Below are 15,456 nucleotides of genomic sequence, written 5' to 3'. Positions count from 1 at the left end.
TCCATTAAACAATCCTATAATAAATTCGGATTTATTATTGGGTTTTTACGTAAAGATAATTTTTTAATGTAATTCGTTTTAACAATTCAATAATGAATTCAGATTTTATATCAAATTGTTGCGCAAAACAATTATTTAATGTTATTTTAAACAATTGAATAGTAGAGACAAATGTATTATTGTTGAATGAATATGTTTGTGTAATTCTATAAAATTATTCATAAATAAATTCAGCTTGATTATTGAATTGTTGCAACAAAAAAATTTTTAATGTATTTCTATTACACAATTTAATTCTAAATTCATGTTTATTGCTAAATTATTTCATGTATATATATGTATGTATGTTTGATGTGATATGCTTATTTCTCAAGATATTTTGCCGCTTTTCATACACACTTTTCGGACACTTGGTGTAAAATATTATTTTCAAACCATTTAAATTTGATATATTGGTTAAATATTCCATGCTCAATTCATAATCCTTTTCCATTGTTTGATCCAAGTGTTTTTGTTGCAGCAGCACGTGGCCCTAATCTCAAACCCATTCGCTCAAGTGTGTCCTATGTGCCATAAGAGCTTCGTCAATTCAGACCTATTGATGGAACACATGCAGATTATGCACAAGAGCGGCAACAACCTAGGAATGTCCACTACCAGTAAGTTTTCTGTGCCATCTTAAAATTCTGACCTCAATAGGTTCATTTTGTTTTTATTTTATAATTGGTGTTGCTTTCAACCCCGGTTCCAGTTCTGAGTTGACAACTATGAATATCCAACTCAGTAGCCTAGTAATTTTGAACCAAACACAGAAGACAGGAGAATACCTGCATCAAGCAATGGGACAAACTAGCTTTCGAGGAGGACTTTTTGATGGAAATAACATGTATTTGCGTTACATGGAAAGAAAAATTTTCACGGGTAGCCCGGCTGCAAGGGGACTCAAAACCATGATTCGTCTACCACTGATGATATTTTACATCAGCATCATGCGAACCGGGAGCAAAATTCGTTACAGCCCAGTCGACGCTGTGACTTGAACCTAGCAACCTCATTGGAAGGCGTACACTTTATCCCCTGAGCCACCGTGGCTTTTAATAGTGTTATTTTATTTTATTTTATAACCGTCGTAGAACAGCCGACTTAATTCTATGTTTACTCTTATCAATGTTTAATTCCTTAACCTTGTAAGTTTGAACCCAACCCAGAAGTCAAAGGAACTCCTTAATCAAGCATTGGGACAAAGTAGCCTTTGTGGAGGTCTTTTTGATGGAACTAACCCGCATTTGTTTTGCAGAGCTAAGAAAACCTCCCACTGTTAGCCTGATGGCAAAGGAGTTCTAACCCATAATCTGTTTGCCACCGAGGATATGTTAGGTCAGTACTGTGGTCAGTGCGAGCGGCCGGGAGTTGAATTCGTATCGACCAGTATCAACGCTTGGATTCGAACCTGAGCATCTGATTGAAAGGCAAACGCCTTATCCCCTGAGCAACCGCGAATAGTCAACCTATACTCAATTTAGATGGTCAATCGATAGAGTTATTGTAAATAGCACGTATCTCGTTTAATCTAATACGATACACGAAAAGTTTCTCCCTATGTAACGCGGGAGAAACTTTCCATGGCAAGACACCTCCATTAGTTTATAGAAAAGTAAGTTGAGGTTATCTTGCAGTAAACCATGACATTTCAAATCCTTAAGAAATGCAAACACGTTATTGCTTTCCTACTTCGTAATCCTGAAACTTACAAAAATAAGTTTTTGACGTCGAGAGATGAAACAAAATGCTTCTGGAATAGAAAATTAGGTTATGTTTTGCACCCTTTTATATAAACCTTAATTGAAACCTCATTTGCACCTCATAAAATAAACTTAATACTTTTGCTGAGCAACATTTGTGCATAAAATCGAGGGAAATTGTTCACACCGCAACGATGCTTATTTGCTTGAAGAGTGGAAAAAATAATTTGTACTCCTCAAATCAACCTCTCTAAACTGGTTGCTTTAAGGTAGATTTCTAAGAACCACAAAACATTCTCAAGTGCGAATTAAACAAATTCATACACCTTGATTATGAACCTTGGGATTTTGATTTTCATGGTTAATTTTGAGGTTAACTTCAAATAAACCTTAAATCAACATCAACACCTCATATAAAGCGTAACTACCACTACAATTATTAAATATCAATTCAGAAGTATATAAAACATGATAACTCGATTTTATCTAGGGGTACCTTTTGGTAGATGAAGGTAGACATCGTTGGCATCCTAGCTTCCACTAGATAAAGGTCATATTCCCTTTGAATGTTGTAGCTTTTTTTTAATGAAATGATTTTAACTATTTTATTACATGATTTTAATTATAGTTCCGTTTTTTACACTCATGTTTTTCACCTAACTTTTTTCCTAAAATTTCACATCACTTTCTTTTGTTTTTATTTCTTCTCTCTCAATATCGAAGTCTTTCCGGAAAGGGAATTTACAAATCCATCTTCTTTAAGTCGAAACCTTATCATCAGTAAGTAAAAATCTTAAATAATCGTTACTATGCAAAAACTAAAAATATTAACAAGCTTGAATGGTTCCCTTTCAAATACAGTGGTTCTTAAAGGGGAGTTGTTGTTGACGTAGGCCATTAAAGCAGCAAGGTGTGCGATTGCTCTTGTTTTCCTGTGGCGCCATCTATGACCAAGAATTCGACTTCTGCCACACCCATACGTCACACCCGTTTATAGGGTGGGCCCATTCATGCATCATTTCATTCATCCACAGATCGTAATTTTGACCTGAACCAGAGAACGATCAATCTCCAATTCAGTACTCCCAATTCAGTTCAGTATAATTTGTTATGAGAACATGGATGACTTTGTGACCCGACAGATTTAACATGCATTTGCTACACTTCGGTCGGATGGATTTGAACTCCCGTTCTCATAGCCATGTTTCGTATAATATCTGGACACGATTGCTTGAATAAACTTCTGCGTCACATCAACGTGGTTGCTGATTATAGTTAACTTATAGTTAGCTGATTATAGTTAACTTATAGTTTGCTGATTATAGTTAACTTATAGTTTGTGAACATATTTTAAACTTTATTAGTATACAAAAGAGAGTTTGTGTATTGAAGATTGCATAAATCTGTTGACGTAGGTAAAAGAAGAACCAGCAGCCACCAGTGTCCGCTGTGCGGTAAAACGTATGTGAACGAAGGATCTTTGAGGAAGCATATTGCATCCCACCAGGATCCGGCCGCTACCATGGCAGCAGGCTTGCAAGGCCCTCCTCTCAGAATGTGGCCTTGCACCGTCTGCAACACCGTCTTCACACAAGAGGCTGGTAAGTACCATGCACTCCTTGTGATATAGTTTCTTCTATATGATCCTTACATCATCTTTTTTATCAATGCATTCCATTACATGATCCTTTTATCCTTGCATCCCATTACATGATCCTTACATAACGCTTTTAAACTTGCATCCCATTACATGAACCTTACATAACGCTTTTTTCCTTCCATCCCATTACATGATCCCTGAAAATACATTATTCTTTTATCTGAGCGTCCCTTTGCATGATTCTTGGAATCGCGTTATCTTTTATCCATTCATCCCATTGTATGATCCTTGGAAGTACTCTTATCCATGCATCTCATTATATGATTCTTAAAAATACATTATCATCTTTACATGACCCTTTTTTTCATGCATCCCATTACATAATCCTTGGAAATATATTATCCTTTTTACCATACATCCCATTGCATAATCCATGGAAATACATTATCCTTACATGATTCTTTTATGTATGCATGCCATTATATATTCCTTAGAATTACATGATCCTTTTTTCCATGCACCCTTTATATGAGCCTTGAAAATTCATGATACTTACATAAATCTTTTATCCGTGAATCCCATACATGATCCTTGAAAATACATAATCATTTTATCCATGCATTCCATTGCGTGATCCTCAGAAATACATGATCTTTTTATCCTTGAATCCCGCTCTATTATTCTTGCAATTACATTACCTTGTAAGTAGAATCTGAAATTAAACACATTCACTTTGAGCCCGGCATGTTTGTGAATATGCTAAATGATACATGAATGTGCTAAATCTCACATTTTTGCTTGTTTATATTCTATCAAAATACATCAATTTGTTACCATGTATACTCTCTTTCTTGATGAGTAATGAAAACGTGGTGTCTAACGAAATTGTTATTCTCGAGAATTATAATTTAGAAATATTATTACCAGCTTTTGGCAGAGAATTGCAACTCACTGATCGTTTTTTTCTTGCTCTTTGAATACTCAAAATGTGGTATGAATATTAGGTGTCCAAATCGAAATTGTCGGAAAAGGTACGTTTATTCAGCAAAAGTATTTATTTTCTATCTGATTACCTAACTTAATTAATAGTTAACACTAAAACTGATCAGTATATTTCAGCTCAACCTTTATGAACCATTTAGAGAGACACTAGCACGTGAAAATCCGATCCTTAGAACAAGAGTTATTCAGAATGACTTTTATTGGCTCAAGCAAACATCTTATACGGTGCGCCAGAAAACAAACCACTCTGAATAACTTTTGATGTAATGATCGGATCTTCACGTTCTAGGACTCAATCTTAATGGTTCGAGGAGGTGATGACAAATGTGATAATTATTTAAAACAGAAGATGTTTTAAGTTACGAAATCAGACACAAAAACATACTTTTGAAAGAACAAACTGAATAAAGAAACCTTTTTTTTTTTACGCATTCAGATTACCCCTAAAACATAGGGGGTAGCCGCAAGCTGAGAAATATTGTCCCAATAGTTTGGTCAGGAGAGCGATCCAAAATTTGGACCCTTTAATGTTAGTTTTACTTTTTGCGTATTTTGCCATATCTATAGGACTTTTTAAGCAAAGTGAAAAAAATGTACACACAATTATAAAACTCATTTATCCAAAGATAATTAGATGGTCACAGTAAACTTATAGTAATTATTTATTTTATTTAATAAAAGTCGAAAACATTTTGAATTGTAAGGTATAAATTTTTTTATATAATTTTAAATTATGTAATTTCGCATGGCAAAAAACAAAATTTGTGCGAAATCGATGGAATAGTTATTGAGAAATCGAATTTTAAATATGCTACTTTTTTTAAACATTCTATTTCTCAATATTTATTCAATGAATTTCGTTCAAAGTTTATATTTTGCCATGCACTTTAAAATGTAAAAAAAAATTTACCTTGCAATTCAAAAAATTTTCTATAATTATTTAATAAATTAGTAAGAAATAATAAATATTGATTAACATTTACGATTGACTAACATTTGCATGGAAGTATCTTTAGATAAATGAATTTCATAATTTTTAGAAATATTTTTTAAATTAGCTTAAAAAATTCTCGAGATATGGCGAAATACGCCGAAAGTAAAATTAATATTAAGGGGTTCAAACTTTGGACAGCTTTCCTGACAAAACTATTGAGACCATATTTGCCAAATTGCGGCTACCCCCTGTATTTTTGGGGTCAGAAGTCCGAATCCCTTGGAGAAAAAATAAGGTAAATTCGGAGATCTAGTTTAGATTAAGTAGAAAGATGTTTTATTCACAGAAAGTACGTTTTTGTGTCTGATTTCGTAGCTTAAAATATTGTCTGCGCTAATTAATTTGCATATTTGCTAGAACGTGAAGATCCGAGGTCAAAAGTTATTCAGGGTGGTCCGTTTTTTTAGCGCACTGTACGATATCGATCGATATCATATACGATACATATCGATATCGATAATTAGTATATTTTTCAATTTATTAACGCCAGTTGATTAACTAAATGTAATAGTTTTTATTTACATTATAATAACAAAACAAATTGCTTGTTGTAATCTGATTTACATAAATAAAGTAATTATATCATTAATTGTAACAAAAAATAACTGTGCTACCCCAAAACAGATAAAAGCAGGAAAATCTGTTTAATGAGATTTATGAGGATTGCACAAATTGTGCGATATTTTTTTCAGATTAATATCGATTTATTATCCTACGAGAATTCTTTTTATTTTAGTAAGCTCATAACCAGGTTTAAGGTGACGTGAAACTTTGTCTTGCATATGTAACTATGATGAATTAACTGACATTATTAGTCAAGTGACGTGTATTCTTCTGGGGATCTGGTTAACGTTATAGCAAATAGTTGTCCGCCGAAATATTTGAGATTGATAACGTTAACCATTTCAAATCTTACTTTTTTTCATTTAGAAGATATAAAAAATTAATATGATTATGTATAGAGTCAAGATTATATATCTAAGCTAAATAATAGAAACATATGAAAATTAGGACATAAATATAGCTGAAATAAATAATAATATATTAATTATAACTGAATTATATAATATAAAGTGCGCCGTAAACAAATTGAGCAAAAATGTGTCAAAATAACTTCAAAACAAATAATATTTGAATTTAAAAACCCTGTGTATTCAAAATTCAAACACCATATACTAGAGCCGTGATGGCTCAGGGGATAGAGCGTTCGTTTTCCAATAAAGTGAACCGGGTTTGAATCCCGACGATGATTGGTCGATATGAATATCCGTCGATATGACGACGTCGTGAAATATCCTCAGTGGTAGACAGATCGTGGGTAGAGTCTCCTTGTCGTCAAGCTAATCGTGGGAGGTTCTCGTGGTCTTTCTGTCCATGTAACGCAAATGCGGGTTAGTTCCATCAAAAGTCCTCCACGAAGGCAAATTTCTCCCTATATTTGATCCAGGAGTTCCCTTGTCTTCTGGATTGGGTTCAATATTTGAGCAAATCGCATAGTCTCAAAAGTGATGTGAGCGGAGAAGAGTGTAAGAAAGATCCTCGTTTCTTGCCGACAGAATTCGAACCAATGACCACCCGGTTCGCAGTAGGATGCTTTACCCGCCTTAGTCTTACTCCCGAACCCGAGTTAGGAAGCTTTATATAATATCCCCCGCAATGACACATCATGACATATTAATTTCCAATTCCAATGGTACAAAGAGTTGCAATTTGGAAAATATATTCGTTATAGCTTCGTAACACAGAAGATTAATAATTTTAATTTCACTTTTTGCTTATTTTGCTTTTTCTTAAAAACTTATAAGAAATGGAATGTATGTCATGATGCGTGTGACGGCCTCTACCAATAAGTATTTGGACACGTGTGATTGAAAAGAAAAACAAACTTTATTCGTAATCAATAGTTGGTAGAGCCTCTACGACAGGCAATTACAGCGTGAACCACCCGGGGCATACTTCCCACAAGTCCATGTGTGACGGCTAGTGGTATTTTCTTCCAACCGGCTACTTCACCGATTTTGGACGGGTAGTACACCCCTTAATTCGGCTATCCAACTCGTCCCAGAGGTTCTTGATAGGGTTCAGGTCTGGGCAGGCCAGTCCATTCGATCAACCTCATTGGCACCATACCAAGCCTTGGTGACCCTCGCAACATGACAGCTGACATAGTCGTTCTGGAAGTAACAGGGACCCACCCCGTAAAACTGCCGCAACGTAGGAAGCACATTGTCAAACAAAATAGTGCAGTAGGCATCTACGTTGAGCTTACCATGAATAGGGACCAAGGGTGCAATCCATACCGGGAGAAGCGCCCCCAGACCATAATTCCACCTCCGCCGAACTTGACTGTTGGCACAATGCATTCTGGCAGGAGACGTTCTCCAGTCATACGTTAGACCCAGACCCTGCCATCCGCACGGCAGAGGGTGAACCTTGATTCGTAGTTCCATAGAACCGCTTTCCTCTGATCTACTGTCCAATTTCGATGTGCTTTGCATCACATTAACCGAGCAGTGCGGTTGGATTTTGTGATCAAAGACTTATGGGCAGCAGCACGACCATGAAAACCAAGCAGATGTGCTTCCTTATGGATGGTATTATTTGAAACAACACTCCCGGATGCCTGTTGAAACTCCTGGAGTATGTGGGCCATCTGCTGGGTGCGATTCTTCCGAGCTTCTCTGGACAACATCCGTCGATTTCTATCTCCCAGTTTCGTTTGTCTTCCGACTCGGGCCACATTCCGACACTCACCGCTCACCTTCCCCTTCTTAATCACACAAGCCACTGTCCATTTTGGGTAATTCAGCTAGCTAGATATGTCCCTTGAGGATCGGCCATATTTGTGATACTCAACAATAATACCTTTTTCGCAATCAGGGAGCTCCGAACTGCTTGACATCTTACATGGGACTAATGCCGATGTTGTTCCCTACGCGATATATACCGGCGGAGGGCGTGACGTATCTCAGGACCACAGATATAGTCATTTGCATAGGTGTCCAAATACTTATTGGTAGATAGTGTATGAGGCCCCCTAACTCACCCTGGTTAGAGCATCCTACTACGAAACGAGAGATCTTGGGTTCGAATCTTGTTGGCAGTCAACAATCATCTCTCTCGCATATTTCTCCCCTCACATCACTTTTGAGACCATTTTACTCAAAAATGCTGATTCAGTTTTGAATACATAGGGTTTTCAAATTTGACTATTATTAGTTTCAAAGTTATTATGAATGCCTACTAAAGTTTTTTTTAATTTTATTTCCAATGGCACATTAGAAGACAATTGAAAATCAAAATGATAACAATAAGTCTATAAATGAGAGCGAGCAGTCCAGTAGCGTTCCCAGATAGATGTCCGGGGACGAGCAGGACATCTAAACAGGTCAGGCAGGTCGTGGAGATGGCACAAGGTACAAAAAATATCAGCAACCACGTTGCTGTGACGTAGAAGTTTATTCAGGCAATCGTGTCCAGATATTATACGAAACATGGCTACAGATTTCATCCTAGGCCACAGAGGGACATCGAGATTCTGTTTTAGCCGTGGTTTATTGGCGATTTTTGAGTTCCTCGCGGAAAGAGTCCCTGAAGATGTTTTTTTTTAATTTTTTATCAGACAGTGAATATTATTGAAAGGAAGTCTGGGATTAGATCTCTCTTTTTACAGCATACCGTTTCTTAGTATTGTTTTTAGAAAGATACCAATAAATAATAGCATTAGATGGAAAGACAATAGCATGATACACAAAATCTTAATGCTTTTCACGTGGAATAATCTTCAAAAATCGCTGGCCTAAATAATATGAAAATGTAGTTTATAATTTTTCCACCCTAAACCCTTAAATTATATTAACCCAAGGAAGTCATTTTGACTTTTTTTTAAATTTAAATTAGAAAAACAATTATGTATAAAGTGACGCAATTTCGTAGAATTTTGTAACTTTTTGTGCAACATATAATTTTTCCATTATTAATATTTACTAATAACTTGTTATGAAACTGTAAATAATATAAAAAGTATTAAAAATTAATTTTAAACAAATTTCTTTACACATTAGGTATTCTTTCACAATTCAGTCATTTTGACTGCTTTTGGCAACGTAGGTATATAGTATATACTATATACTAAGTTTCAGTCTTTCTAGTGCTAAACAGATATTCAATAAAAACTCCTTTTTTTTATTTATTCAATATTTTAACTTATAAACCAGTAGCTTCTAAGGAAATTGATAAATCGTTGTTTTTATTTTTTTTTTAAACTTTTATTGTAATTAGACCTTGCTGTATGTTGTTACATATTATTTAAGTTTACACAAATTCAAATGATATAATCGTTATATTAAATAAAAATCGATTTGATAAAAAAATAATCTCAATTTTTTTTTTTTTTTTTTACATATTAATTTTATTTATACTTTTGATAGTTATTATTTTGAATATTTTAATTCTTAATTAATTTATCTGTATTTTGAATCAATATTTTTATTGCACACACTTTATTATCTTTCTATGAACTTTTAGCAAACAAAAGATAAATAAATAAAAATTAATTAAATTCATATTGATTCAAGAGTGTTAAATTGCATTTTTATTTGCTTTGATGAGATTAATAAAGCAATATATATATTTTTTTTTAAATATCTCCACGAGCCTAGAAAATAAAATTTTTCCTGTAAAATATTTTAAAGTGGAATTCTTTGTTATAAATATAATCTAATCAAGAAGTAAGCTATTGAACTAATTTTTTATTTATATTAAAAAGAAAATTTTAAATGGTTTTCCTAATATGATTATATTTTTAGAAATAAGCTTGATGGATTAGCACTTTACTTTGTGACTCTTGTTTTGATATAATTTTTTTTCACTCTAATCCTTAGTTTCAGGTTTTAACTTTTTTTTCTTTTATTAACAGGATTGTTTATTTTGAAAAATAATTATTAAAATATGCAACATAATTTCCTATCTTAAATTTGTATTTGTATAAATTTTTTAAGCTTTTTCATAAATTATATTATTGCCTTGCAGAATATGAGTTTAAAATCTAATTATTTTTTTAAATTGTAAATACAAAATGTTTAATTTTCATTAAGAGTTGTAACTTATTAAATACTTTATAAAATAATACTTATACTTATACTTATTTTATAACTTATTTTACTTATTTGTATTATTAACTTATTTGTACTTATTTTATAAAATAGGCTTTATTTAAAATTAATCGTCCTTGGCGTCTCAGTGGACCATATTTCGAGGGAAACGAAATTAATATAATATAACAGTGGATCACATAAAAGTTTGCGACAAATTTCTTAGGGAATAAGGGCACAGTATTAGGATTTAAATTGCATAGAATTCGATGCCTAAAAAGTCGTCGTACACGGCTAGAGGAGCTTTCCCTGTTATGACCTTTTCAAAAGCGTGCGAAGAAACAGTTCATAATATGGTATCGCCCCTAGCGGCGTATGATGACATTTCTGGGCATGGGTTTCTCTACAATTTTAATTCTAATGATGTGCTGCAACTCCCCTAGAAGTGTGTTGCAACATTTATGTGACTCCATGTTATATATAACTTTTTAAACTTGTATCTTTCGACAAGAATAGATTTAAAATGTCATTTTTTTAAAGAAATCGATTCCAGATTTGAAATCAGCGAGTATCAAGTATCTGTTAAAAAAAAATCTCGTGCAACAGAAAAGAACCAAAACAAAATTTGTTCCCCAGTGTTATCGAAATCAATGTATAATTCTCCCATTTTGCAAAATTTTTGAGCCTAGATAATGCAGGGTTGGTACAGCCTTTTTAAAAAAAAAAACTAGATCAAAAAATACTTTTCAATTATGCAAAGGCGTGTCCTTTCTTTAAATTGACATTTTGCGCTATTTTCAACATTAGCATAAAATGCTCTGTGTGAAAAATAGGCCTCCCAGCACAGATATGAAAATAGCATGCTAGTCACAAAAAAGCGTAATTAAATGTGATGACAGTGCCTTAAAGATGATGTCAAAAAGATGTGCTTTATAAGGGTGTTAGCATTCAAAGTCTGTAATGGAAACTCTTAAATGCTTGATTTAGCACATCTTTAAGAATTAAGGAGACAGTATGTGAGATTTTGTTGTAAAAACATTAGTGACATACTGCTCTGAGCAAATAAAGTATGTTACTCCCCAAATATGGTAAAGTTCATAGTGTTTCTGGCTCTAAGGGAAAACAAAAGTGCGCGGTCATTTTTACCGGAGAGTTTCGGTAATGATTTTAGTAAAATTAACAATAAAATATAGTTTAATCTGTTACAAAATTTGATAAAATTCAGTAATTTTATAATGATACCTTAGAGCATGGCATTAAAACCATTTATTTAGTTACTTTTACTTTAAGTTATTTTTAAATTTTCCTATGCTACCCTGTAGAATTGATCGAGGCTAGGATAACCTAGTTGGTAGGGCGTTGGTCCCATGTCCGAGAGGTCGTGTGTTCGATTCTCGCCGGACTGTAGTAAATGGTGACTGCACGTTAAATCTGTCGGATCATAAAGTCCTCCGTGTTCCCATAACAAATCATTTCTCTGGGGGTATTGAATTGGAGATTGATCGTTTTCTGGTTCAGGTCAAAATTACGATCGGTGGAGGAATGAATGGGTACTCCCTGTAAAACGGGCTGTGACGTGTGTGTGGCTGAAGTCCTATTCTTGAAATAAAAGAAAAGAGAATACAAAATACATAAACTAATTATAAAAGGAAAGGAAATTTCAAAAAACCTACTTAAAAGCATATTCCATTGCCAAAACCAAAAGTACACCACACTCAGAAAATCACAAACCACATAATTTTTAGCAATTGAATATGTTTTTAAGTAGGTTTTTGGAAATTTCTTTTTCTTTTATTATTAGTTTATGTATTTTGTATTAATTTTACTTTTATATTTTGTTTTTCTATTTTGTATTCTCTTTTTTCTCCTTTCCTGGACTTCTTGCAAAAGGGAACAGAGAGAGCACATTTTAGACATTTGTCTTGCTCTCTCGATAGAAAATATTTTGTACTATTTTTATATCTTCCGGGGCTGGTACGCCCTGACGATGTCAGCTTTTTTTCCCATTGTTTCTTCTTGTTTACAATTTGCTATTGGTTTCAATTTTCATGTGGAATTTCTGCTACATTGCGTAATTTTCCTTTGAAATTGTAGTTTTAGACTGTTTAACATGAATTTTGATTTCTCTTTTTTATCATTGACGATTTTTAAATTAAGGCAAGGGACCAAGTGATATTGAAATGTCATAAGTTTACCTATGAGTGACTGAGTGTAAACAATTACAAGACTCCTAAAACCGAAGGAAATATAGGACAATTCTGGTTTATCCCTCCTCTTGTATTATGTTTACGAGACGGTGTGTGATCATGGCTTGATATTTCATGTGGTTAATATTTCATGGCTTGATATTTCATAGCTTGATATTTCATGTGATCATGGCTTGATATTCATGGAAGTTTTATTATTGTGATTTGGATTTGAATTGACTCTCAACTTTACCATTCATAAGAGTTTTTTTGTAATTTATAAATTCTGAAAGGTCGTCCGTCAGCCATAAATAAATTTGAGTAAAATTTATATCACAACGTAAATAAAGCGTAAGGTTTACTATGTTTTGAGTATCTTATTTGACTGTATTTGTGTATCCGTGGTGGCTTAAAGGGTGGAGCTCTCGCCGTCCAATGAGTTGAACCGGGTTCTCTTCGGTTGGTCCTTTCGAATTCCGCACCCGGCTCGCAACAACCACAGTGATGACGTAAAATATCCTCAGTGGTAGACGGATCTTGGGTTCGAGTCACTTTGCCGTTAGGCTAACCGTAGGAGTTTATCCCGGTTTTCCTCTCCATTCAGCCTAAATGCAGGTTAGTTCCATCGAAAAATCCTCCACGAAGGTAAATTTCTCCCAATACTTGATCCAGGAGTTCCCTTGTCTTCTGGATTGGGTTCAAAATTCCAAGGCTATGAAGTTGTAAGTCGGAAGTAATACCCGGAAGTCTAACGAAGAATTTCAACCCTTAGCGCCCCGGTGTTTAGCTTTATACAATTATCCAATCCTACATTGGAATATTCATAAGAAATAGGGGGACCGGAAAATAATGTCATTTCGGTGCATTTGTGATCAAGCTTTTATTTTTAATCAATAATGTATTCACCCTCGTCAGCAACAACCTTTCAATGCCGGATCGAAAATGAATCGAAATGGATTGAAAAAAAAAAGGAATTGGTTTTTAAGACAAACGAATATTTAATGCGCCGAAACGACGTTACTTTCCGGTCCCTCTAATACTTGGTTGATTTCATTATTGTAATTTTACCGTAATATTAGAATGAAAATTCTGAAAATGTGGCTTTAATGCGACGCTAACAATCAAACCAAGGAAATAAAAATATACGTTTTAACCAATTTGCGTCTCATAGAAAGACTAAACTTTCACTGATACGTAATTCCCTTTAATAACTTATTAAGTTAGCAGAAATTATGCACTATGTCATAGTTCATGCTATCTATCTTTTTAGTTTAATCCTGGACTGATTTTAAAAATGTGTTTTTTTTTCCAGGACTCCTGCACCATATGGAAGCCATGCGCACCGACCCAAGACATCAGTTCGCTGCTCAGTATCTTCTGAGCCGTGCTGCTGCCGAACGGAGAATGAAGGATCCAAGTGACCCATCCGGTTCTGGTATGCCACCCTCCTCCTCTGCTGAGCAACAGCACCATGCCCACTTGCAACAGCAGTGCTCCAATATGATGGGAGGCATGCCACCACCACAACAGCAGCCACAACAACAACAGCAGCAACAACAGCCACAACAGCAGCAGCAACAACGTCTTGGTAGCAACAATAGCAACAGCAGCAACTGTTGTAGCTCCGATTCTGAAACGGATCTCAACAATAGCCCACCCACCGCCAAATCAGACAACTCCTTACAACCGCAGCAGCAACAGCACTACACGAACATGCTACATTAACGAAAATTGGACGTTTAATCGCCAAGCATGTATATATATATACATATATACTGTGCTGCCATTTTAAAGTTATATAAATCGGACACGATATAAAAGAAAGAAAATTCCTGTACGATATTTGACATATATTTGTAATATATGTTAAAAACTTTATGACAATTATTGGTAAATTTAGCTCATGACTTTTTCAGTTGTTCTTTACGACATTATTTACTAACATCAGGCGATATGAAAGCCTTTTTATTCTCATAGACTGATTTGTTTTTATTTCTCTTTCATTTTAGTTTGTTTATCTTTGTTTGATTCTAGTGACGATATCGATGTAAAATGAAGCATACCTTAAATTGTTTATATAATGTATATGTATATCCTTTTAAGCATGTAAAGATTATGAATTTTTTTTTTTTACTCTTACTTATAGAAATGTGTTGCTGCATTTGTATAATGAGGACAATACCAAATATCTCAACCTATTTCGATGTTATAAAAATTCTTCAAAGATAGTTTTATAATAAGTTAACATTTGCAGCCCATTATAAAAAAATAATATCCTTTCTAGGGGGAGTAAAAGTTTTATTAAACATGGTTATGTTGATACAAAAGATTTTAATGCCATATTAAGAATTATTGCCATTTCATTTTTAAAAGAAATAGGTGATGAAGTAAACGAAACTTATGTTGCTGAGATAGTATCTGTAAAAACAACAATTATCTATAAATAGTTTAGACTATTATTCATAACACTATTTATAAATTTCCGTCAAAAACAGAATAGAATATTTTTAATTACAGTCTAAACATTGCTTACATTTAATAGAAATATTACATCGCCTATTATTACAAAAGTGCAAAACATCAATATTGGTATACAAAAATTTGTTTTATGAGATTATCTTTTTTTTAAATTAAGCTAAATGTTTATGATGAGTTTAAAAAAATAATAATATCTAAGAATCAGCTGACAATAAAATTAAACATTCTAACTTCTAACGCAATAAGAAGTAACAGAATTGATACGAAATTACTAGATAAGAAATTATATTTGTGCAGTTATTTTATAACTTTAAAATTTTTGCTAATTTTTTTTAAATGAAAACAATCAAAATTTAGCTAG

At 33.7% G+C, this 15,456-nt stretch overlaps 1 protein-coding gene across 12 annotated transcripts in view; it reads left to right on the top strand.

Moving 5' to 3' along the window:
* The window catches only part of LOC107436894 (exocyst complex component 4), a 332,756-nt gene extending 318,310 nt beyond the window's left edge, over positions 1–14,446 (top strand). For 5 of the 12 annotated variants that reach the window (XM_071184141.2, XM_071184138.2, XM_087153059.1 and 2 more), the window contains 3 exons: positions 524–659; positions 3,158–3,343; positions 13,930–14,446. In XM_071184141.2, the coding sequence (XP_071040242.2) occupies positions 524–659; positions 3,158–3,343; positions 13,930–14,342 (735 nt within the window). In that variant the 3' untranslated portion in view covers positions 14,343–14,446. Of the gene's footprint in view, positions 1–520; positions 660–3,157; positions 3,344–13,929 lie in introns of all 12 variants that reach the window. The other 7 variants (XM_071184140.2, XM_071184137.2, XM_087153058.1 and 4 more) reach the window with 3 other exon arrangements.
* Positions 14,447–15,456: the final 1,010 nt, after the last annotated feature.

This window comes from Parasteatoda tepidariorum, chromosome 10, assembly GCF_982258835.1.
Source record: "Parasteatoda tepidariorum strain Cologne lab strain chromosome 10, Ptep-v5.0, whole genome shotgun sequence".
NCBI lineage: Eukaryota > Metazoa > Arthropoda > Arachnida > Araneae > Theridiidae > Parasteatoda > Parasteatoda tepidariorum.
This window is presented reverse-complemented; position numbering and strand designations above follow the sequence as displayed.